A 25,536-nucleotide genomic window follows, 5' to 3' on the forward strand; every position below is an offset into this window, starting at 1 on the left:
ATTGTCAGCTCTGAGAACAGGAGTAATCAGTCAGTGCGGCCTCAGTGGGATATACAACAGACAGGTAACGCAACACAACTCCAGAAATGAGATTTTTGTGAGCCCAGATGGCAGGAATTTACTTAACTCAAAAATACATTTTTAATACCCAGGGTAAAAGAAAACTCGACAGTTAAGGTGCTTTTGAAAAATATACCTGGTTTTAAGTTCATGAGTAAAATTAACGACCATTACTCTGAAACGAGAAGACGGACGTGTTTGCTTGCCAGAAGTCAGCCCTCTGGGACGGTTCTATTGCCTTCACACCCCAGGGCCTCACAAGGACTCTGCAGGGACCCAAGGCTGGAGACCCACAGCCCAAACCTGAGGGTGAACGTGAATAGAGGCAATGGTGTGATTTAATCTAACTGGACTGGGTGTCAGGTGAAAGCCGTTCCTTGGACGAAGAAACGCATGGATCAGGCAGGAGCTGTGCTTCCTGGGGAGGAAGAGCGGGCTAGAGATCATTCACCCCTGGGAGTCGGAGGAAGGAAAGGGTCGGGGAAACTCGGAGGGGAATCTGCCCCAGGATAAATGTCTGACATGTGACAGTTCACGAAGAGCACTTCCGAGCTGAGAGAATGCCTGGAACGCTTGCCTCACCTGCCTGCATGTCTACAGACTTCTCTACAGGTTACTCTCCCTATTCTCAGGGTGGTTAGATTGCTCTGATCATTGAGGAATTTATTTATTTATATAGAACCAGATATAAATGATAAAACACTAGTTATATATGTGAACATGCACTTACCCTACCACACACATAGGTCCTACACATCTTCAGAACTGAATGTCAACAATATTCTTACATTATCTTTCCTTTTTCTTTCCTTTCAATTCCAAAGTTTGTTTGAAAAATGGTCAGATGACGTATGATTGTCTATTTTGGAAGTATTATCAATAAAAGGCCTCCAGAAAACTAAAGCGACTAATGCAACAGAACCTACATTAGCTATTCGTAGCCTACAAAAAGATGTGAAATTTCTAGTAAACACAGCACTGTAAAAAAAAAAAAGTCAAAGTCAAACCTGAAGCCACCCAGCATAAAGATAAAGAAAAACTACTACTTCACAATAAAATGGAAATGACTACCACCCATCTATGGCCTTCTGGAATTTTTGCTTGTTGAATGCATGACCATCCAACATTTACCTGTAATTATTCCAAATGAAAGAGACACAGGAAGGCAGTGAGCAGAAAACAGCATGCTTTCTTATGCTTTCAGCAAAGGCACACGTTCTAGAAACAGTCTCCCTCGAACACCTGGCATCGGCCCCTGGCTCCGGCCTCTGCTGTCGTCAAATGAAGAGGCAGCCAGAGTACAAGACTTAACTAGTTTTGATTGGCATCCCCTCTCTCAGCAGAAACACAATATGAGGTTTAAGAATCACACCTGTAAAAGTGTTTACGGGATTTCGTAAGTATTCACAGAATACTTTTATTATTTGTTAATTGTCAGAAGTGGAAACCTTTTGTATTTACTATTTTAGCAGGACAGGCATATCCATGGCTTACAATGTGAAAAATAATTGATATATTTAAAACTCTTGGGTGTTTTAATAAATGAGAGCTATTTTTAGATCTTTTCTTGGGGACAGTTGCAGAGCTGTTTCTGCAGCACTTTCTGTCCCTGGAAGCCACAGGAACAATGGTGTCAAATGTCTGGCACAGCAGAGACGGGGGCCCTTCACACAATGTCTGCTTTTCACGGAGGGCGTTCCAGCTCCGGGAAGAGCCGATGGGGTGCCAGCCTGGTACCAGCTCGTGTTAGCTGCTGCTGTTTTTTAAGGATAAAAATAACTTGGAACCTTTCAGGTTATTAGGAAACATTCACTAGAAAACTTTGTAAAACTCAGGAAATAAAACTTGAATTTTCAGAGTAAGAAAAGGTGATGTAACAATCAGATAAATAGGAATAAAGAAGACATTCCTCAATGTCATTTATAAAAATGGTTTCTGGTAAACTCTCTTTAACTTACCAGTGAAAATATATATTGTTGCAAAGTGCATACATTAGCTTATAAGGTTTTTATTTATTTGTGTATTTTCTTTTTAGGGAATCATTTTGAGACAATTTATTATGATCATAAAATCAGATACTATTTGGTTTTTATAGGGTATCTGGTTAAGAAGGCTGAAAATATTCCCTATCTATTCATCTAGTGGAGGTAGATACTTTTAAAGACTGGTGTATGAAAATTCTAACTCAACCACAATGGGTACTTACAATAATATATTTTTGTTTCATTGCATAAACCTTGAATAAATTGATAATTTTCATAAGGAATTATCATAAGTAGAAAGTCACTATTTCCATGTCATGAAAATAAGGTCATACATACACTCACAAGTATTGTGTATTATACATTTCTCCACAATTGAGGAGAGGTTGATCATGAATCTCACTGCAACGTTTAAGATTTTAATCACAGACACAATTGGACATCTTTGCCTACAAGTCTTGGGTAGTTACCAAGAGGTCCTGGTTACCAAGTATCTAAAGGATGTGATAGCATGAAGTGCGCAATCAGGTGGCTGCAGAGGCCCCTGAGAAGGAGCTGGTGTCACGGTGAGGCCTGGCGGCTCCCCCAGCGTCAGACCACACAGTGGGCGGGAGTGGGCTGCCGAGCCCCTTTCCGGCTGAATCTCTACAAACGTCCAAATGCAGTGTTGGTGTTAGGAAGTGCTCATCAGGGTCAAAACTTTAAATCCCCATGCCTACTCTGCACTGTAAGAGCCCCAGTGACCGCTTGGTGCTGTGACCTGAGTGGCACGGTGTCTCACGTGCTTCCTGCGTGTGCCCAGTGCCAAGGGAGAAGGGGGAGACCCCAGGAGGCTGACCCCGCCAGCCTGTCCCCACACTGCCACCCCGCCCCAGCATCAGTGGGGCTCAGCCACAGCAGCCTGCCCCCCTCTCCAGGCTCTGGGGTCTGTCCCTGCAGCCCAGCTGGGCCTTTGCTGACCCTGACCCAGCTCACGGCATGCACATCCCTCCTTCTGAATCTCTGACTGGGCCGCTCCTCACCTCTGCCCAGTGGCTGCACGAATCCTGCCCCTGCAGCACGTGGCCCACTCCCAGGATGCTGGCCTGGGCTGGACTTGACGTGCCCACTGCACTCGCTCAGGAGGCGACTCCGTGTGCCCTGTGCCCACCACAGGACGCAGCCCCATGCTGGCCACAGCGCTGTCCTTGCAGACTGACAGGAGGGAGGGTCAGCCGGTGACCTGTGAGGGAGGGGGCATCCCGGGAAGGTGGTTCTCTGTGGCCTGAGGGCATCACGGGCTTGGCCATGACCTGGGGACTGTTTGGGGCCGAGGACTGGCCCTGCTGTCCCAGCTCCTGCACTGTGACCCTCTCCGCGCCCACGGCCACCTGGCCGCCAGCTCGGCAGCCTTGTCCTGGGCCCCCAGGGTCTGTCCTCTCAGATCTGCAGGTACAGGCGCAGTCAGCCTGGGCAGCGTCCCCGGGGTGCTGGCCCATCGTAGCTGCCCTCCAGGTGTCAGGCCTGCCCTGCCCTTCAACAGATCTGTAGCAATTAGCCAGGCGCCCAACCCTGCTGGCCCAGCCACTTGCTGTGTAAACATCTGACCTGCTGTGTGAACAATCAGATCCCATGCGAAATGACTCAGCTTATTCAAGGAGAAGAAGAACACTTGTTTAAAAAGAGGTGTAATGTTTTTCTTTTTAAATAAATTTCCTTCTAGGAAATGGAAATGTTTGTTCTCATAACAACAGCTGTTAGGATGGTTGCAGGCTTTCCTTTTGTTATGCTGTGTGTGTGAATGTGTGTCACATGTATGTGCCTAAAGGCTGCCCTTCCTAACAAGATACACCACATACAAGGATAAAAGGATGACTATGATCTTGATACATTATGACCAAGGCTTGCTTTTCTCAGTAATCAGCTCACGTGCCCTGAGTTAATTTGCTTAATCTTTCCCATTAGAAAATTTACTGGAGAAAATTGATGACAAGTGCGAAACTAGGCAGCCTGCGAGAACAGCAAATGGATGGAGGGAAGCGCCCATCCTCTGAGCTCCATGCAGACCCCACCGACCACCCGATGGTGCAGAACTGATGACTGATTCACAGTCAGCCCCAGCGCTACCTGACCAACGCCGACAGCCACACCAGAGATGTTTAAATGACCGATTTCCTAACGAAGGCCTGCACCACCGCCCCAACCATTGAAGTACATTCTGAAAACCGCTCAAGGCTAGAACGCCAGCCTGCAGGGCTGGGACCACTGAAATCCATGGTCTATCACACAGTCCCATGGGCCTCAGCAATTTCCATCTTTGGTAGCGAAGTCATTGTCAAAGTTAGAAAATTGCTATCGTGAAAAAAATGGGCGGAGGATATGAAGAGACACTTCTCCAAAGAAGAAATTCAGATGGTCAACAGGCACATGAAAAGATGCTCCACATCACTAATTATCAGGGAAATGCAAATTAAAACCACAATGAGATATCACCTTACACCAGTTAGGATGGCCAACATAGAAAAGACTAGGAACAACAAATGCTGGCGAGGATGTGGAGAAAGGGGAGCCCTCCTACACTGCTGGTGGGAATGTAAACTAGTTCAATCATTGTGGAAAGCAGTATGGAGGTTCCTCAAAAAACTAAAAATAGAAATAGCATTTGACCTGGGAACTCCACTCCTAGGAATTTACCCTAAGAAAACAACTTCTCAGATTCAAAAAGACATATGCACGCCTATGTTTATCACAGCACTATTTACAATAGCCAAGATATGGAAGCAACCTAAGTGTCCATCAGTAGATGAATGGATAAAGAAGAGGTGGTACATATACACAATGGAATATTATTCAGCCATAAGAAAGAAACAAATCCTACCATTTGCAGCAACATGGACAGAGGTAGAAGGTATTGTGCTCAGTGAAATAAGTCAGGCAGAGAAAGACAAATACCAAATGATTTCCCTCATTTGTGGAGTGTGACAACGAAGCAAAACTGAAGTAACAAAATAGCAGCAGACTCACAGACTTCAAGAAGGGACTAGTGGTTACCAAAGGGGAGGGGTGGGGGAGGGCAGGTGGGGAGGGAGGGAGAAGGGGATTGCGGGGTATCATGATTGGCGCACATGGTGTGTGTGGGGTCACGGGGAAGACAGTGTAGCTCAGAGAAGACAAATAGGGCCTCTGTGGCATCTTACTACACTGATTGACAGTGACTGCAATAGGGTATGAAGGGGTCTCATAATAAGGGTGAATGTAATAACCACATTGTCTTCACTGTGAAACATTCATGAGAGTGTATATCAATATACTGTAATAAATATACATCTGAAAAAAAAGCAGTTTTTACTCAAAAAAAATTGCTATGATGAATTAATCTTTTTCTTCTTATTAAAAAGTGCTAATTAAAGTGAAGTTGCTTACATGATATCACGTGGTCAGCACAAAGGGAAAAGGACAAAGCCCTGGCACATGGCTCAGAACTGCAAAGCAGAGTGCCGCTTCACTCTGGGGAGCACCTCTGAGCACGGGCTGTAAGCATCCTGCAGGCACCAACGCGCTGTCTGGAAAGCCCCGCTGCAAAGCTGAAGCGCAGCCCAGTGGGCCTTTGTGCCCGGATGTGACGTGTGTGTTTTGGAAACACCAGGAGGGAAAACATTTTCTTAATGTAAATCATTAACTGAATGTACAAAATATTTAGTAATCTTACACACTCAAATTGCTGGGCCAAGTTGCAAGTTAACTCTAGATACTAATTTTTTGCATCCATGCATCTGCAGTCCCTTCACCTCCTAGACTGTCAGAGATGTTTGCTAGTGAGGCTGTCTTTGGGGCAATTTCAGAATATTCAGAGATGCAGACTTACTTCTGCCCAGGCAAGGTACCCAGTTCCATTAGCGTGCTGGAGAACGGCCCTCAGCGCGCCCAGGGGAAAGCTGAGGGATGCGCCTGCAACTGCCCATGGCCACCTCGTCTTGGGACACCTCCTGAACTCCACCCTCTCTGCCTGCCTGTCCTTCAGCACAGGGACAGGCAGCTTCTTAAGATGGCAGGGACATCTCAATGGATGTGTATGTATTATGCAATAAAGGAATCAGAGCTGTTAGTCTTCAGAGGAAAAGTCTGTGCAAAAATTAAAATTAAAGTACTACTGAAGACTACTGAAAAGCTAGAAATCTAACAATTAATTTTCTAAAATGTGACTGTAAACAATGCCGGTAAGAAATATGTCAACCATCAATTTTAGAATTAAAGATTTAAGTGTGATAGGTGCCTGACTCTCCACTGGGAAGCACGCCCCTTCCACACAAAATTCCCTCCCAGGGACTCAGCACGGGAATCTGGTGAGAAGTTGCACCGCGGGCTCTGTTTCGTGACGCCATTCCCCAGGACTGCCCTGGGCTTACTTCCCTGGTGGGGTTTGGGGATCGCCAGGGGCACAGAAGAGACAGGAACATCCCACAGAAAACTGTTCCTGATCTGTGATTAAGGAGGCAGGGGTGGAACAAAGAGGTGCCGGGCTGATGGGAAGAAGGAAAGGAGGAAAAAATTAATATATCATTAAAATTAAAATCGAAGCCTTGTGCTGGTATCTGACCTCATGTCCCGAATCACTGCATCAGAGGCATTCAAATCTCCATTTTATAGACGGTGGCAGCAAGGTCAAAGAAGTCAAAACACAAACACACCAATGAAGCAACAGAGGCAGGATAAGAACCCAGGTCAAAAGTAATCTCCCCAAGGGCACCGTTTTTCATCTGCCTTTTCAGGCTGGGCCCCTGCACCCAGATGGTGCCTGGTGCGTGGAAACGGCTGGACAAACATTTGTGGAATGAGTCATCCTTATTTCAAAACAACAGAAGCACCTCTGTGAGACGCGTCATGACTGCAGGATCTCCGGGGTGAGTGGGAGACTAGTTTCGGTCCAAACCCTGCAAGCACGGAGGCCAGTTTTATTTTGCCTCTTCTGAAGTTCCTGCAGGTTGGCAAAGCTACCCGGGAGGCTCAAAGCGGACCTGGTGCTTGTGCTCAATTGGTTTGAAAGGAGCATTTTATCCCTGTCAGGTTGTCAATACTCAGATTTACTCACTAGCAGGAAAGGGCTGGTTGTTATTACCACTTTCCAGGCTGTGGGGTCTGTCCTCTGCAGATGCACAGTAAGTATTCATCGCTGGGTAACCACTGACCCCCTTAAACTCCCCAAACAAGCCCACCTCTGTAGGTACGGAAACAAGTTCTGATTCAATTTTTGCTAAGTACAGAGCCGTCACTCCAGATGTTCGTAGCAGAATAACAACCCCAACAAGCTCCAGGCGTTTCACGGACCCACGCTATTCCTGTAGCCCCAGGCCCCTCCTGACTTCCCGAGGTGACATATCTAAAAGTCATTACTGGTCTGCGGAAACGTTTCCAAACTGGTGAACTGCTGAGTCACTGAGACACCCAGGGCAAAGGAATCCCTCCTGGCTCAGCTGTCTTGCCAAAGAGAGAAGCAATTGCAAAAGTCGAAAAAGATTTGAAAACTGTAATTTTTTATAATTTTTGAAAACGGAGTTCTGAAACAAAAATATAAGCTTTCCTTTAACATTTCAGATGTCAAATTACATACTCTTTCCCCCTAGAGAGGCTTTGTGTCTGGCTTGCTGTGGTACCAGCTCTCTGCTCACAAAGGTAGGGCTTCCCTGAGGACGGGAACCCCGCTGCCTACGGAGCTCACAGGGGCTCCTGAATTCAAGGTTCTGCGTGAATGGCTTGTGGATTCCAACTTCTGAAGAACTTGTTCCAGTTTTGTGCAGTATTTCAAAGTGACAACTCTTTATGAGTGGGTCAAAGTGCAGTTGACCGATCAGTTGTCTAAACCTTTAAAAGAACATTTATTGAAACCTAAGAACAAGAGGTGGCAAAGGGCCCTACCACGCCATCACCCTTCCCTCCAGCTGAGGTCAGGCTCACCACCGACACGCCGGAGGGCTGAGTCCCCACGAGGCAGGCTCTGCTCCCTCCCCACGGGCACTGGGTGACCGCTGGCTGACGCTTCTGTACTTTCTGTTCCCTGCTCCCCTGCCTGGCTCCCCACCCAATACAGGAATTTATTTCTTTGAGTCAATTTTAATGAGAATGAGCAGGAGTGACTTGGAGGAGACAGCATTCCCCTGGAGCAATGAGGCAGAGAAGCCAGAAGCAGAACCTGCTGCCCACAGGGACCGTGAGTGAGCCCAGGTCCTGCTGTGTGAGTCCCTCCCAGGCACTGTCCTGAAGGGCAGCCACACCAGGACAGCTGAGCACGCACCCAGCAGGCAGCTGCCTTTGCTGTTAGTGAAACTTCCCCAGCCTTTCACTTTCAGTTACAGGCAAACAACTGCCTGCAGGGAAACACCCGGATGACTGCCCATCACACGGGGGACAGAACTGCAGCCCGCTGCCCCCTTAACAGCAGGAGGTCCCTGCTGCACCCGCCAGCCTGCACAGTTCCTCCACCCGATGCCCACCTGGAGCACTGCGAGCCACCCATCCTCTGTGGATGTGCATGTGTGCATGTGGGCCAGAGCTTGTGAGCGTCTGTGTAGTGTCCATGTGAGCGGACAGCTGCATGTGTCTGTGTGAGTGTAACAGCCTGTGTGTGAACGTGTGAGTGGACAGTCTGTGCGTGAACATGAGCATGACAGCCCGTGTGTGAAGGTGTGAGCGTGACAGCCTGTGTGTCCATGTGAGCATGATAGCCTGTGTGTGAACGTGTGAGCATGACAACCGTGTGCATCCATGTGAGCGTGACAGCCTGTGTATGAATGTGTGAGCATGACAGCCTGCGTGTGTGTGAGTGTGACAGCCCGCATGTGTCCGTGTGAGTAGGCATCTCACTGTGGTTGGAGTGGACTAAACCCTGAGGTTACCTGGAGGTCACGGAACATTCCAGGGCAGCTGGGGCAGCCGCATTACTGTCCCTGTCCCACCCCCTGTGGCAAGTCCTATTCTGACTAAGAGTCACATAGCAGTTAGGGGCCACTGGTTGTTCCAGGAACATGAAATGGAACATTAAGACATGACTTTTTCAAGCAATTTCAATTTAAAAGTTCCAACTAAAGGTGAACTTTCCAGTAACCTAAGCTCGTTACCCACAAGGCCCTCGGTGTCAGAGCGACGGGGGCCAAGGGGACCTTCCTGTGCGCATTCACGTGATTCAAAGAATGAGTGTCTCGGGGCCCTGACACGACCACGGCCTGGACGAGACAGTCAACAGAATGGAGCATTTCACATTCCATGCGCCCACATTGCACCACGTCACCCGGGTTTCACCTGCTGCTGAGCGACGTGAACATCTCTAACAGCCCAGTGATTCCTCAGAGCTGCCAACACACCCGTGGTCGAGGTTAAGAGCCACCTGCTACTGCCACCAGCCCTGGGACTGTGAGGCCCAGCCTGCACCACTGGGGCCGCCGGGCCCAGCAGTGAGGAGTGAGGGGTGTGGCGACAGGTGCGCAGGGAGCCGGGGTGGGACTCGGGCAGGGGCTGCCGGCACACAGGGCAGATATGAGAAACAGTGACTAGCCCCCAGCACGGCACGTTTAATGCCCCCAAGGAGAAAACTGGTTACTCAGAATGACCTGGAAAGCGGAACTCGGTTGCAGCCACAGTGTGCAGAGGACGGGGTCGGTTTCGGCTGGGGGTTAGGGATGGGGTGCATGTGGCCCACAGCGCTGCTAGAACCAGAGCATGGCCAGGCGTTTATTTCCCTTTTTAACGACTACATTTCTTCAGTTTAAAGATGTTGCTAGTGATGTCCTGGGGTAGTGAGAGTGGGCGGCCCAGCCCTGGGCCCATGGCAGAGACACGGGGCAGCATCCCTCACTGGGGCAAGAGAAAAGCACGGTGGTGGCCATCTGGGCAGCTGGAGGGGATGCCAAGCTGGGGTGGACAGCTCCCACACGCAGGTTACAAGTTTGGGCTGGGCGTACAGGGAGGGGAAAGGTGCCCTGTGTAAAGAGAGCCACATACGTGCTTTCAAACGGGGGCCCATGACCCGCAGGCTCTCACGCAGCAAACAAGGCGGTGGGTGCACGGAGAGGGCGAGCTGGGTGCTGCTGCCCACCTGCCGAAGCCCTTCACAGCTGCTGTGCCACTGTGGGGCTGTATTCCCTCTTTGTTCTGGAAATCTCTCAGCTGCCCTATTGTGGCTCCAGTGGCCTCAAGTGACTCCCAGCAGCACATTTTATATTGAGGGCAGGACCAAGGGGTAAGCCCAGGGCAGCCAACCCCAGGCCTCTGGGATCTGAAGCCCTGCACTGGCCCTGACCGGACAGCCCAAGCGCTCCCTGGTGCCCACGGCTGCCCCCGGCCACTGCATGTCCCCCACCTGATGCCACCTGGGGACACATGGAGGAGGGGCTGGGACATGTGAGCCCAGCCGCCTGGAGAAGCCTCTTAAATTTAGAAGACCTGAAGGAAGTGGTCAGCACCGGCTGCCACTGCCACAGGTCAGTGTGGCCTCAGGAGCGACAGGACAGCAGCCAGCCAGCTGGGGGCTGCACACGTGGCCTGCAGGGACTCCTCCCGTTCCTGCCCATCCTCATAGTCCCTGGGTGTCTGGCAGGGGCCCCGGAGGAGCGTGGCAGACACGGGACATGTGAGGACAGACGGACCAGCTCCTCAGTCCGGAGCAGCTGCCGAGAGGCCTGCGTCGGCCGGTGGGGCTCCCGCAGGGGCTGGCACGGTCCCGGGCATCGCCACCACCTGAATCCACTCACGGCGGGTCAGACCAGCGAGACCGACTCCAAACCCCACCTATAAACAACAGTTTCATGAAAATACTGGAATCAAAGTGGTTGGGCAACTCCCAGTTTCAAAGAACAAAAGCACCTCTCAGAGTTTCAGAGATATTCTATAATTTGGAACATTTTTACATGTGTGTGCATGCACACACCCACACACACATGCACACATGTACTCTGGTGCACAGCTCCGTGCGGGTCTACATAAGGCTTGCTCAGCAGTAGCTCAGAGGCAGAATTTCTCAGGGTTTAGAGCTGGCGCCTCGGGATGTACATTTTTGGGGAATACAGCATTTTGCAAAGGTGGTCTTCACGGAAGGAGGGGACAGGACTGCAGAATGAGGTGCTGTCCCTGGTCACTCCATCATGGGCAGATGTTGGGGGGCCAGGCCCTCAGGGGGAAGACAGAGTGTCTAGATGCCTGCCTCATGCTCACCTGCCCTCAGGGGCAGTGGGAGAGGCAGACGGCCCCCAGATCAACGGTGGGCGGAGAGCTGACAACAAGCAGCCGCTCACGCTGCCCGTGCTCCCCTCCTCTGGCCCCTCGCAGCCAGACCGGGTCCTGTGCTGGGCCGTGTGAGTGCTTCTGGACCACCCGGGGCCTCGGTGGAAGTGCTGACCGCCCCTTCCTGGCAGGGTGTGCCACCCTCTGGCCCCCCACACCCCCAACGCAGGGGAGCAGCCTGGGTCTCTGAGTCACTGCTGGGAGGACAGCCACCTGACCTTGCTGGGCTGAGATGTGGGTGAAGGTCGAGCCATCCGGCCGGGGCTCTTGGAGTTCCTTTGGTAGGTCGGCGTGGTCCTCCTGTCCTAATGCAGCTTCCTTCTGAGCAGGCTGGCCGGAGGAACCTTGTGCAACTTGACATTTGGGAGTGGACCTGAAGGGGAGCTCTGGACTTGCCTTGCAGACGTCTGCACAGCACAGCCATGCAAAGGCCCTGTGCGCCAGGAGTGCAGTGAGGGAGGCAGGAAAGGGTGGGAGGTACCCCAGAGAGGCTCTGAGCAGAGAGGACATGAACCCAGGGGTGCCTCTACAGCAGTGCTGACAACAGACCACAGTGGGTGTGAGGGCAGGGGTCAGGCTGTCCCCCGAGAGGGGAGGGCTGCGCCAGAGAGAAGAGCACCTGCTGGAGGCTGGACAGGGGTGTGCCCGAGTGCTGCCTGGTGCTGTAGGGGCAACGTAAATGACCAAATGAGTATTTAGGTTGTAAAGATACAAAGTGCCATTGATATTCACTCAGACGCACAGAGAAATACACGTAAAAAGGTGTTTCACGTTTAACGTTATCTGCCGGACACAGAAATGAGAGCTGCCTCTGCTCCCGGAGGGCCCCTGGGGACAAGCCATTGTTTCCTGGGGTTCGGAGCTGGTCTGGGAGAACTGGGCTGCGAGCTTGCCTCTGTGGACATCGGGCTTCTGTCTTAGCTGTCTGGCTGCCAGACCCTCACCTCTACAATGAGGGGTCGGACAAGGTGACTTCTAAACATTCCTTCAAGTTCTCAACTTGAGATTTGGATTCTGTGATTTCTACCCACCCCAAGGGCACAGGCACACAACACTGATTCTACTGCTCATCCAGGTATGAACAGAGGCCCCAGGCAGCAACTGAATCAGAGTAATAAATCAAAGCATCAAATATTCTCCAGAACAGATTGTGCAACAATCATTTCTGAAGGACACTGACTGTATCTGTGGAAGACCATAAAGGGGGCCCACAGGAAAGTCCGGAGGGGACCCTGGGCTTTCCTGTCTCACTGAGCTGAGAGAGCATTTTACGACAGCAGTGATGGCTGCTTACCAGTTTTGTAGCTTAATCTAGTATCATGATATACTCAATACAAATACCACTTGAAATGGCATCTCCAAAAGATCTCTTCATGGGAGATTCTTGGAAATAAAAAATGCAATGATTTGTTTAATGCTACATGAAAATTCTCAGGGAGAACATTTGTCTGTAGCAGACAGTGTCTCCCAAACGTGGCAGAGCATTATCTTAGGCACACACGATCTTACAGGTCCTCCCCACCAAGAGGGGAGCCCCCCGTCCCATCCCAGGAGGTCCTCGGGGTGTGCATGCCGGGTATGGCACCTCCAGGGCCAGGTCATAAGCTAGCATGCTCCCCAAACTGAGCTCTGAGCTGGAGGAAGCTTATCACAACTGGCATATGACATTGCCCCAAATCACACAGCTACACAGCAGGGGCTCTATTACGTCCTATGTAAACGGAAACCTTAATCTGACCAGGGCCCATTTTCCCTTTAGGAGCTGGGGAGCTCCAGGTGACAGGCGCAGTTCACCTACAGCCACTGCTGAATGGCTGACATGTGTGCTCTGCCCTTGATGTCAACTTTGTGCTTTCTTACGTTTTTTTTCTTTGAGTATTTTTCTATTTGATTCCTTATGTGTTTTCTTACTGTAACCAATTCAAGCTTAATATATATATAATAACAACTGTATATGTAATTGCATATATACTATATATATAAATCAAGCTTACAATATATATACTTGAGTGTTTCTAATGTGAACACGCTTTCCCTAAGCATTAAAAAGATAATTCTATCTCCATAATTTAAGTAATGCGCTAGTGAACGTTTTCCTAGTGACTTTTCATAGCATTTTGCCCCTACGTGCAGTGTGCACACGGTTTAGCCATGTACCGTGCTGTGAGCGAGCAGAGGGGCGGGGCCCGCAGGAGGGGTCATCTAGGGCCAGCGACGTGAAGGAACTCATCCTGCTGCCTCTTCGACCCGTGGGCCCGCCTGGGTGCCCGGGGAGGAGCAGGGGTGCCCTCTCTTGGACACTCTCCTTCTTCCTCAGTGGAACAAGGGAGACCCAAGGCTTCCACTCGCCTGCCGTTGTTTAAGCCCCACGACCTGTGAGCTCTGCGGGGCCTCAGGTGGAGGGGACAATGTCCTGTCTCCCTGTGTGCCTGGTTTTCAAATGACAAAGACAGTGTGTGCCAATCTGTGTGTGGGCGGGTGGGTCCATGGAAGCTCAGAAACTGGCCTACGGCAGAATGACCTGCTTCCCCAAAGCTCAGACAGCATGTGGCTCTCTGGACTGCCAGGCCTAAAAATGTTCTCTTCCCCTTTGGGTAACCAGACAGAGCAGCCTGAAGGGTGACCACATACTGTCAGAAAGAGATGTACCAGGGCACTGTGCTGACTCACTCATCTGGATCTGAGAGAGCCCTTCGGTGGGATTTTCCCCTCTAATGACAATGCAGATAGAGTCCCAGGTGCACTGCGTAGTTGATGCCCGGCGCTCGCCTCACAAAGACACGGAGATGCCAGCCTGGTTCTAGTTGTGCGCCCAGGGGTCCTGGGCATGCCGCGTGCAAGCCAGCAGCCTGTGGGGCCTGCGCCGTCCTCAGCCCCTGGCCGCACACGTGTCCTGGACTGATGCCGTCCTCGCCCGGAGCTCCTCTGCTGAGGCCCACACTCTCTCTCCTTCATTCAGAGGCCGTGGTCCGCGTGTCCCGCAGAAACGTGTCTGGTAAAGGACAAGGGCCCTCTCCAGACCCGCACGCTCCCTGACCATCCTGACACATGGACAACATGATCACCAGGAGCTCAAAGATCACCACCAGACAGTGCCGATGACACGCGGCTCACAGAACACCACGGAAGTGTGCGTCCTTATCAGGCCCAGGGTTTTCTGTCCAGTCAAGAAAAGACCTTTCTGTAGAGTGGGAGGGGGCTGCTGTCTCACCTGCAGTGACACCTGGACACATGTCAGGATTTAAAAAGGGTTCTCAGACATACTCTGCAAGGTTACACAGTCAAGACTAATGGCCGAGATTATCTTAGCCTCTTTCCCCTCGTCACTCTGTACCTTGAGACGGGGCTTTCCCTGTGTTCAGGGGCAGCAGTACGAGTGGGGGACTATGGCATCCAAAAGCGGACTCCCCACAGCCTGCAGGGCCCTCCAGACATTCGTTACTCAGGATGGCTGAGCACAGCGTGAGCGGAACCCAGGAGGCCTCCGGGACCCCCTCACTCATGTCCTCAGGTGGCGGGCGTCCCCTCTGCTGTGACTGCACCTGTGTCCAGTGCCAGCCGCACGTGCTGCGCCGGAGGCAGTTAGGGAGCCGCTTCCTGGTCACTGGGATGGGCCAAGGGCCTGGCGGGGGAGAGCCCCACTCAACCGTGTGCCGGGCCACCTCCTAGCGCGCCAGGACTGGGCTGTCACGGAGAACAAAGCCGGAAGCATCCCGAGGCGCTGTCCTCCCTGTGCAAAGACGGACCTGAGCGTGTGGTGTGACTGAAAGGTGTGCATTTCCACTCCATCCCTGGATAATGTCTCCAAACCGTGCCACTACTTGAGAGGCTGCAGCGGCTCCTTTGGAAGAGTGTCAGGCACCATTCCCCACGCACAACGGAAGGAACAGCTGTTAGGGAACCCCTCTCTCACGTCGGACCCGGCACATGTTCTGTGTGCCCGTATATGTGTGTGTAGTGTGCGCTATCTGACAGTCACACAAGGGCTGACCTGGTGACCAACGATCCTGAAAGTGACTAACCAAGGGAATAATGGTAAAGACAACGTTTGCTTTAAAAATACGTAAGCTTAGCCAAAATAATTCTAAAACTTATTCTTATTCATAGATAAGACCTAAAACTTAACTCTGGTATTTTGTCATTTTCTTTCGTCTGTTTCTATACATACATAGTTGGAATAAAGGGAGTAAAAAGATGGTCTAAAGAAACCTTTGTGTTAGAAGTTCACAGATGGATTTATTCCTGAAATCACGGACACAGACATTCCCCCCTAACCTTCCCTCCGCGCTCTGAAGAAAACACCCCGCGCGCCTAGCCACCGACCTGCCGCCCTGGCCATCTCTCCTCTGCCCACTCTGCCCTGAGGAACGGAAGCCCCCTCCTGAGGGCAGCGGTCTACACCCAGGCATGCCCCCCAGCAAATCCCCGTGAATATCAGTATGAAGCATGTGGAAGGGGCTCCTGACCACCCGGTTTCCATCAGACCGATCCCCAGGGCCTCCTGGCTTGGGCCCTTACGTCAGTCATGCTGATTTTCACGGGAAGTTTACGACGCTGAAAATGTGGGCAGCAGTACTTTTAGTTCTGTGTGCTTGCTCACGGAGGCTGGAATGAGAGAGACAGAAGGGACTTTGAAAAACTGCAAGCAAATCAGGACAAAATCGGGGTAGATGTTCCTGGCTGACAAGCGCAGCATAAAGAAACCCTTTCCACGCACAGGCAGAGCCCAGCCAGGGAACACGGCGCGGGCGTCGGAGGCAGCAAGCGGGGCTGCCCGTGGCTGAGGGAGGCTCACGATGGCAGCCCTCGCGTCCTTGCGTTTGCTGGCGCTGCAGTGCGACCGCCCCTCGGGGCACAGCCCTGCGGCTCTCCCTGCCGTGGGAAGGCGTGGACGGGAGGGGAGAGCAAGGCCCTGGACAGGCCGGGCTGCTGCGCCGCGAGGCCCGGGGCAGGTCGCTGAGTGCCACCACCACGTGCGATTTCAGGATGTAAGACTCAGATGGGAGCTGTCCACTCACTCCCCGGGGAGCGGAAATGAGGGTGAACAGCACCATGTGACGGCGACTCAGGCCAGCAGGGCACTGAGAAGAGGGGGGCCTCCACAGACAGAGAGCTGCCATCGCATCCCGCCTCCCGAGTCACTCTTCACAGTTAAAATATCTAGGCGTTGGGACGATCTCACTTCCTCCTGAGTTATTGTTTATGGGCTCTGATAGGCTATTACCCGCACACAAATGATCAGACAGGGGATAAGAACAATACCTCACAGCAAGGAAAATCTGGGAACGCTCTGGGGCCTGCATGCCCAAAAGTCAAGCAAAATAAAAACAAAAACAAGAACATGATGGGGACAAACAGACTGGGTCACCAGGGTGGCCATGTGGTGGTGGGAGAACAGACTGTAAGATGCTAAGAGGACTTAGCCTCCCTGTTACTAGAAAGTCCACATTTTTAATAATGAGAACAGATTCATAGATGATTCAGGTAATTAAAAAACAAAAACCTTCCCCAAAGGAGAATGTATTTTCATACAATTATCATCTGAAATCACGTCTCCTAATTTGTACGTTACATACCAAACACGTCGTTGTCTTCCGAGGTCCCCTGGGAAAGGGTGAGAAGTTTTCTCTTTTTCTCAGATTCTCCTCTGTTAGTTTCACTGTCCTAGAAATGAAACAGAACAAAACCCTTTCTTAAGATACAGTGTTTTATCTACAAAATAACTGTAATGCATTTTCCTCTTTATTAATTTTGCAGCAGATAATCACAGTGTCATGGTGCTGGGCCTTGGTTCAGGGTGGGTGGGCTGCAGAGGACTCTGAATTCTGGCTTGTTTCCCTGCCGGAGCATGCAAGCATGTGCTTGTTGCAGTGAACACACATTTATGCGAAGGAAGCTGTGATCCCAGAAGAAGAGCATTAGCTGACATCATCCCACACGTACCAGGAGCGGGCCCCCTTAGTCGCCCTGTTGGGGTGCAGGTGAAAGCATGGGATGGAGCTGACACTGAACGACTTCCTTCAATCCCCCTTTGGCCACCTAGACGCCAAGCCGCACAGCCCGCAGGAGAACTGGCCCTTTCTGGGGCAAACTGATGCTGACGTCCAACGGGTGCCCTGGCATCCAATCCAAAATGCACCCTGGGGGTCACAGTGAAGAGAGCCTGCTCCCCCGCCACCTCCCATGGCCTGCTTTCTGCATCAGCTAAACAAAGATGGGCTCAGCCAGTCACGCTGCGGCATGTGAACAGTGCAGGACACACGACATGGTACTTTTTGCAGGATACCCTGGAGGGAAAACCACACAGGGATTGTTCCAACCCCACAAGGCTTAGCAAGGTAAGTGGTGACGTGAACCCTGCTTCCTCACAGCAGGAAGCTCCTTTGGAATCTTACATGTCACCGACGGTACCTTAAAAGAAAGGTACCCAGCAGAAATTTCATTATGACCTCTCCCAGGCACATCATTCCTCGTCCACATTTTAGACACTTGGCCTTCCAGAACATAGGCTCAGAGGCCTCACGGTCTCCTAGCCAGCCCGATACCCTCATCTAAGGGTCGCGTGTGGGTCCGGTTGCCGCCTGCTGTTTCTCAGAGCACCACATGTCCTGGAGGCTTAGGTCATTTTGGAGGGGATGTTACTAAAAGACAAATATTTGTTTATGGTCTTCACGTCCTGCCATATTCACCAGAGTGGGTAGATTTAATCCACCCAGAGGTTCACTGAAAATTGTTTGGGGGCCTGAGATCAGCGACATAGTTGAATGTTGTATTAAATTGTTATTTGCACAATAGCTGAGAATTCTGGCTCTGAAGCCCACTGCCTGGGCTGAACCCGGCTGCCCTGCTTGACCCATGGGCACTGGGGGGAAAAGGTTTAAGCTCTCTATCCTGTTTGCTGAACCATAACATGAGCATCGTGACACATCTCACGTGGCTTGGTGAGGGGAGCATTCAATAAATGTAGCCTACTTTTTGCAAAAATACACAAAAACTACTGAAAACACAGATCACTAGCTTATCAGGTTTTCCCTGCTATCAGAATAAGCCCTTATTTTTTCTTAGAACCATGGAACCAACTCTTAGGGGCCCTTTGGTCAAAGGTCTCCTGGTGCAGAAAGATCAGGTCGTTGTGGGCCAGACCATTGTTTGGCCCCCATACTTGTATTCAAGGTGGGGTCTTCAGGTGACCTCTTTCTGCTACTGTCCCCAATTAGGATAATGATCCTCATCTCTTAGCATCACTGAGAAGACAGGAAATGTGTAAATTTATGGAGGAAAAATTACACAGTGATGCATTCACGTCTTTATAATGCCTACGATGTTTGGCAAGGTAAGTGCAGAAGATCAGTTCATTAAGAGCAATTTCAACATTATCTATTTCTATAAAGAGGACCACAGCTGCCAGGTGCTAAGAACAGTGAGGAATGCGAGCCCCGCCTCGGTGCGGATTGACAAGCTGGCCTGCCACCGTTTCAAGGATGCTGACAGGGGACACGAGGCTCCGGGTCCCGGACGAAGGATGCTTTGTCACACACAGTGGTCCCCAAACCTCAGGGGCTGCCCCTGGAATGGGGAGGGCTCTGTCTCCCAGATGCCCCGGCTTGGCACCTTCCCAAGAAGGCGGCTCCGGGTGCCCAGGGATGAGTCCACAGAAACAGGCCAGCTGGAGGTGGGGACCTCATGGGAGGAGTGCCACAGAGCAGAGGCCGCCACCCTTCCCTGGTGAGCTGTGCTGAGACCATCCATGCTTGCAGGCTGCAAGGCTCCAGGGTCTGCAGAAGGCAGATGGCAGCTCCAGTGTGCTGGCGGTCAAAGGGCCTGAGACTGTCCCCGAGAACGTCATCAAACTGCGGCTGTGCCGGTCCTGGCAGGGTGGCAGCTCTCTGGAAGGCAGCGCCGCTGGGAGAGGTGGTCTGGGCCTGCGGAGCAGCGTGGCCATGGCTGTGGCTCAGGCTGTGCCGAGCACTTGGGGCTTGCAGCACTGCAGCTGCCGACAAGCCCAGTCCTCGCTCTGGGCCCACTGTGTTTGTAAGAACTGCGCAATCTTGCTAAGAGAACTCACTTTCCCATTTTTTTAAGAAACAAAACATTCCTTTCATGCAGAACAAAATCAGGCCTCGTATGGGGGGCGTGCTTAGTTAAATTCCTATAGTCCTGGCCTCAGGTCATCTCAAAGACTGCAACTGCCACACAAATGAGGGAGGAGGAGCAGGTGCAAACGCCCTGCCCAGCCCGGTCCGCCCGGGCCTTGTGCACAGCCAGGATGAGCCTCCTTGTGTGGTATGTGTGCCCAAGTCCTCCTGCTCATCCCTGTTATGAAATCTGGTGATAAACTTTGTTTGAAACCATGAAAGTACTAAAGTATTAGCACAGGAACAAATCCTGTGTGTGTGTGTGTGTGTGTGTGTGTGGTTAATATAAATGGTTCTCATAACCTTGTACTTATTATTTCCTTCTTAAAAAGAGAAGGATCATTCTTATTCTTGCCCTAGGCTGAGTTTGGATAAGTAACAAAAGGTACTAGCAAAATACTGGAAGCTTTTAGGATCAAAGTAAAGAATATGAAGAAAAATTGAAAACCAGAATCATAAACTGACTCATCTCAAAGGCATGTCCCATTTAAAGCAGGATTAGAACAGGATGGGGATATTAATGCCAAAGAGCAGGCCTTAGATGGTCTAGACCAGGGCTGCCTGGGGTGGGATCACTGGCACCTGGGCTGGAACCACTGTTGGGGGTGGGCTGTCCTGTGCACTGCGGGGCATGTAGTGGCCTCTGCCCCCGAGATGCTGCTAGCACCCTACAACTGTCACAGTCAGAAACGTCTCCAGACAATAACAAATATCCCAGGAGGGAGAGAAAACTATAAATCCATTTACTTGTGTACTTGCTGGTGACAAATTTTTCATAAAGACACTTCCAAAACTCTACTTTTGAGTTTAATTTGAGAGCAGAGACAACATGACAGGGATCAAGACTGAAGGTGAGAATCAGATCTAATTTAGCCACTAAAGCAAGTGCTGTCAAGCCGGGTCTTTACATATGACACCAGAGGCCCAGGCAACAAAGGACGACGGAGAAACTGGGCTTCATCAAAAATTAAAAATGCTGGGCTGCAACTAACACTGTAGAAGTAAAACAGCCCAGAGAATGAGAGATGATATTTTCAAATCATACATCTGAAAAGAGCCTGGTGTCTACAATATATAAAGAGCTCCTACAATTCAACAATAAAGACAAATACTCCAATTTTAAAAAATGGGCAAGGGATATGAATTGACATTTCTCCAAAGATTCACAATGGCCAAGAAGCACCTGAAAAGTTGCTTCACATTGTTATCCATCAGGGAACGCAGATGTGAACTGAGCTGAGATTCCACTTCACCCCCACGAGGATGAGTATAGTCAAAAGACGGATAACCATAATCACTGACGAGGATGTGGAGAACTGACAAGCCCCACATGTTGACAGTAAAATGCTGCAGCTGCTGAGGAAAACTGTTTGATTCACTCAACCGTATCACAGAGTCACCGTATGACACAAATTCTACTCAAGAGAAATGAAAACCTACGTCCACACAAAAACTCACAACTCACACATGATGTTGGTAGTAGCACTATTAGGAATGCCAAAAGGTGGAAATGACCCAGAAGCCCACCAACTAAGGATGGGATAAATAAAATGTGCCATTTTCCAACCATGGAATGTTGTTCGTTAATATAAAGGGAGGAAGTGCTGAGACCTGCTGCAGTGGGATGACCCTTGACAAGAGCCGGTCACCGAAAACCCCGTGGTGTGACCGCACACCACACAAAGTCACAAGAGGCGAGTCCACAGGGACTGAAAGCACACCAGCGGCTGCTAAGGACCGGGGAGGAGTGGGGTGGGACACGGGGCTGACAGTGGGTATGGGGCTTCTCTTAGGGGTGATGAAAACATAATAGGACCAGTTTGAGGGGATGGTTGTAAATCCTGTGAATATGCTAAAAATACTGAATTATACTTTTTAAATGAGTGAATTTAATGGCATATGAATCAATAAAGCTATTAAGAGAAAAAAACAAACAAACATGTATGTACCCAATAGCCAGGGGCCAGTGAACCTCTGGCTGGGCGCACAGCCTGGGGGAGGGGCAGTGGAGGGTGAGGGGTCACTCCTCACGGCAGCTGGCTGGTCACGGTGGGACTGCAGGCAGGCAGCGCCAAGACCCCGGCAGCATTTGAAATGCAGAGGATTAAAATTTTGGAAGACTGACTCTTCTCTCTAATTACAAGGCTGGTGAATTCTGCATCTGGCTAGAGCGATTAACTTAAATGGATTTATGAATAAAGGCACAGAAAACACTTTCTACTTAACACTGCGGATCCCAGAAGGAAAGTAAGAGGACATTAGAAATTTCAGTGGGGTGAAATCTCAGTGCCAGGACTCCTTTTCTAGACCTGTTTTAATGGTACCAGAGGAAAACGTAGGAAGCATTTTTGATAACACAAGTTTATGGAAATCCAGGGGTTTTTTTTCCTAAGAAAAGAAGCTAAAGGAAATGAAAATACATCCACACAAAAACTTGCCCACGAGTGTTTGTGTACAGCAGCATTATCTATAAGAGCCCAAAGTTGGAAACAATCCAAATGTTGACTAAGTGGTGAATGGTTACATGAAACGCGGTCCATCCATAGATGAAATATTGTTTGCCACAAAAGAGAGTGAAGCGCTGACACATACACATCTGGTGAGCACCAGAAACATCTGCTACGGGCCAGAAGGGACCGCACAGCGTGTGAGTGCCTGTGTGCGACGCCCGCAGGAGGGAGACCTGGGGACCAAGCACACTAGTGGTTCCTTAGGGCCGGGGGCATGGAGGCTGGGCTGAGAACTCTGGTTTCTTTCCGACGCAATGAAAATGCTCTAAAATTGACTGGTGATGGCTCCATATCTATAAATAAGCTAAAAGCCACTGCCTTGTGTACCTCCAACGGGTGAATTGTATTGTATATCTCAATAAAGGTGTTTTTTAAAGACATAAATGCTAAGTTTGCAGCATTTAAATGCATGAAAATGAAATGTCACAGCATTACTGAAAGGGAGTTTGGAACTTCATGTTTGAGGCGGCTGATGGAGCCAGTATCTTAGGTCATGAAATGGCCCTCCTAAGCACTTAGTTTTAAAGCCAGTCTTCACCCCGATTGTTCTGTAGTGTGATTAAGATCACAGAGTTCTTCAAATAATGAATGCAAAGAAATGAGCTCAGGATTTTATTTAAGCACTGACTTTTAGGAGTCAAAGAAAAGTGTGTTAGCTGGTGTCCGAGTAAAACTGCTTATCAAGGCCTCTTATTTGTACTAGCTTCTATTTCAGGAACACAAACATCTTAACACAGGAACACAGAATAAAGCAATGGAAAATTCTATCTTTGCCATTTATTCCTGGAAGCCTCTGCTCTATCTGCTTATTAAGTAAAGTAAGAGGGAAGGTCACACAAGGCAGGATGTGGGGCGAGCGTGGGGGAGGCAGAGAGAGACAGAGAGAGAGGCGCTGGGCAAGACAGGTGGATTCTGCTCAGGGCAGCTCTTTCACCTAAAGTTTGAGAGTCGAGCAAACTGCAAGTCTGACGAGAGCCCCTCCCAGGTAACTCACGCGCGGGTGCCCAGTAGTTCAGAAGGGCATTCCTCATTATTGAAGGCAGAATAAAGCAATGGAAAATTCTATCTTCTTAATTTGAGAGTGAATACATTCCATTCGTTTTATGTCATAATAACCTATCCTACTTAATTTCCCTAAACATATGGCCCTGTGCCTGTACATGTTTATTTAATTGCTTCCTACATTGCACATATGGGGCAAAGGCAATTAGGCCTAATATTTGGAAAAAGATGAATCTTTGGTTGAGAGACAAACATGTTGCTACACCAGAGCATAAACCTAAATATATCCCTCAGCTCTGCGATCCCCTTGACCTCTCATGAGCCCCTTCCACGTAAGGCAGACGTACCGCTGCCACCCACCACGCAGGGCGGTGTGAACAGGAGCTGAGCCCACAGGTACGGGCTTGGTCTGCTCTGGCCCCCGGCTAGCGGAGTTGAGGCCATGACATCCATCATTGTTTTACTATGATTCATCCCTGTTTCCCATACTTCAGAAAAGATGGAGGTAAAAATCTTAAGTAAAAAACAGGTTTTGAAGTGCATATTAGTGCAATAAGACTAAGAAGTAAGGGGGAAAGAGAAGTTTCAGGGAGAACTCCACCTGCGCCCGCACTCTGGCTCCCTGGCCAACGGAGTCAACAGGACTGCAGAACGGGCAGCACCTGCCCCCAGATGGTTCTCTTCAGGCTGAGTTCTGTGCTCCTGTGATCAGAGAGGTGAACCCCCAGAAGAGCAAACTTGCTTCATCTTACCCTCAGCACCGGGGACACAAATGAGGTACAAATGACCCGTCACCTGAACTTTATTAAGACACTAAAGGCGTTTCAAGACTCTCAGAGTTACGACTGCTGACAGATGACGAGCCTCAAGATCAGTAAGAAAAATTCCTCACTTCAAGAGTCTGAACACGATGGTCTCTGCAAATGCATATATTCAGGAGAAATTTTAGTTTTTAGGCCAGGCCTTTTGTTTCATGACTGACAATAAACCAAGACAGAGCACAGTTAAGAGAATATACAAGTGAGAAAAAACACTTTTAAAAACCTCTTTATGGAGGAGACAGCGCATTCTCATCGGTCACGTGGCAACTAGGCCGCCAGGAAAGATGCACATCTTATGGGTTTCTCTGTTACTCACAAAACAATACTCTAAGTACTAGAGGAATCGTGACTTCAAAAAAACTCACTCAGCTCCTAGTTTTTACAGCATGATCATGTGATCAAGAAAAAAAAACATGCAACCAAAGACTGATTCTCTTAAATCTCTTAAATCACAGAGTTGCAAGAAAAGCCTGAGATGCCATGTTCCTGAACAGAGTGACTGAATGTTTGTATCCCAACAACAAAAGGATGGGTCTATGTACTGAGAATGTCTCATCAAAAGCAAGTATTATATTATATGCACCTGGAATATTCTATAAATACTATGTTCTGTTTTACTCCCAAATGCATTGCAATAAACCACTTTAAAAAAACTAAAATGGTGACAAAGTAGAAAAGATCAGCAAAAAAGGATTTCACATTTCCATTTCATTTGAAAAGTGTCATCAGTCATTAGTTTAACAAAAATAGAAATCTGAGCCATGTGACTTTCAGTGCAAAGCATACCCAGAACCCTGCATTGCAAATGGAAGCAGGAACGTGTCATGTGTCACCCATTACCCGCAGGCCTGACCCAGGTCGGACCCTCGTGCTCTGGGTCCCTCGTGAGACGGCAGGACGATGCACGTGGGGTGACGCATGCTGAGGCAGCCCGGGAACTCGCTGGGCGCGCACGGGGCTCTGGTTTATGGAGACCTTGCTTTCAAAGAAAACCACACATTTGCATTTGCTCCTCCCTATCTCCTTCCTTCTTTCCTTCCCCGAGCTCAGGCTGGGGCCACCGCACCCCACAGCTATCCTCAGTGTGGAGCCAGCCTCCAGCATCCCCACTGGCCTCAGAGAGAAGGCCCGGGTCCCCATGATAGCCTGTCAGGCCCCGGGGAGCCCGGCCTTCCCACCCCCGCAGCCCCCCACACTGGCCTCCCGGCCGCCTTCTGGAGCAGAGGGAGTGGGTGGCTGGCTCAGGTTTTTGCCCTTGCAGTGTCCTCGGCTTGGCGGGCCCTGACCCCAGGGAGCACGTGGTCCTGTCTCCGTTTTCCTGGCTGTGGTTTCCCTGGCAGCCCCACCCCTACCTCCTGGACCCCAGCCACATCTGAAGCATGTTGCTTGCATGCCAATTTGATCGTCTGTCTCCACAACCACACGCAGGTGGGCTGGGGACGGGCCTTTGCACGGCCGCGCACCCTGGCCCTGGTGCGCACGTGTGACTGCATGAGCACCTGAGTCTGTGTCGGAGTCCGCTGCTCCCCGAGTGCACCCGTGCGGGACCAGGGAGCACCAGCCAAGGCAGGCCCCGCCTCCCCCTGCTGTGCCGAGGACAGGCCCCCGCCCCCGGGCTCTAAAGGGCGGCGCGGGAGGCGAGGCTCCACATGGCCCAGCTGGCTCCCTTGGCTTTTATTTTCCCTTGATCAAAAGAGGACAGTTTCTTTAAATGTATCTGAAAAAGTATTCTCTCTCCCAACAGCTGCTTCCAGCAGAAACAAGCAGGCCCAGCAGG

The 25,536-nt window shown here is 50.3% G+C and overlaps 1 protein-coding gene across 11 annotated transcripts in view; it reads right to left on the reverse strand.

Annotated features, from left to right (window-relative positions):
• Positions 1-25,536, reverse strand: part of MBP (myelin basic protein) — a 94,072-nt gene that overhangs the window by 42,047 nt on the left and 26,489 nt on the right. For all 11 annotated transcript variants that reach the window (XM_036884177.2, XM_036884176.2, XM_057504302.1 and 8 more), the window contains exon 3: positions 16,868-16,955. In XM_036884177.2, the coding sequence (XP_036740072.1) occupies positions 16,868-16,955 (88 nt within the window). The remainder of the gene's footprint in view (positions 1-16,867; positions 16,956-25,536) is intronic.

The sequence above is a fragment of the Manis pentadactyla genome, chromosome 6, assembly GCF_030020395.1.
Source record: "Manis pentadactyla isolate mManPen7 chromosome 6, mManPen7.hap1, whole genome shotgun sequence".
In the NCBI taxonomy this organism is placed as follows: Eukaryota; Metazoa; Chordata; class Mammalia; order Pholidota; family Manidae; genus Manis; species Manis pentadactyla.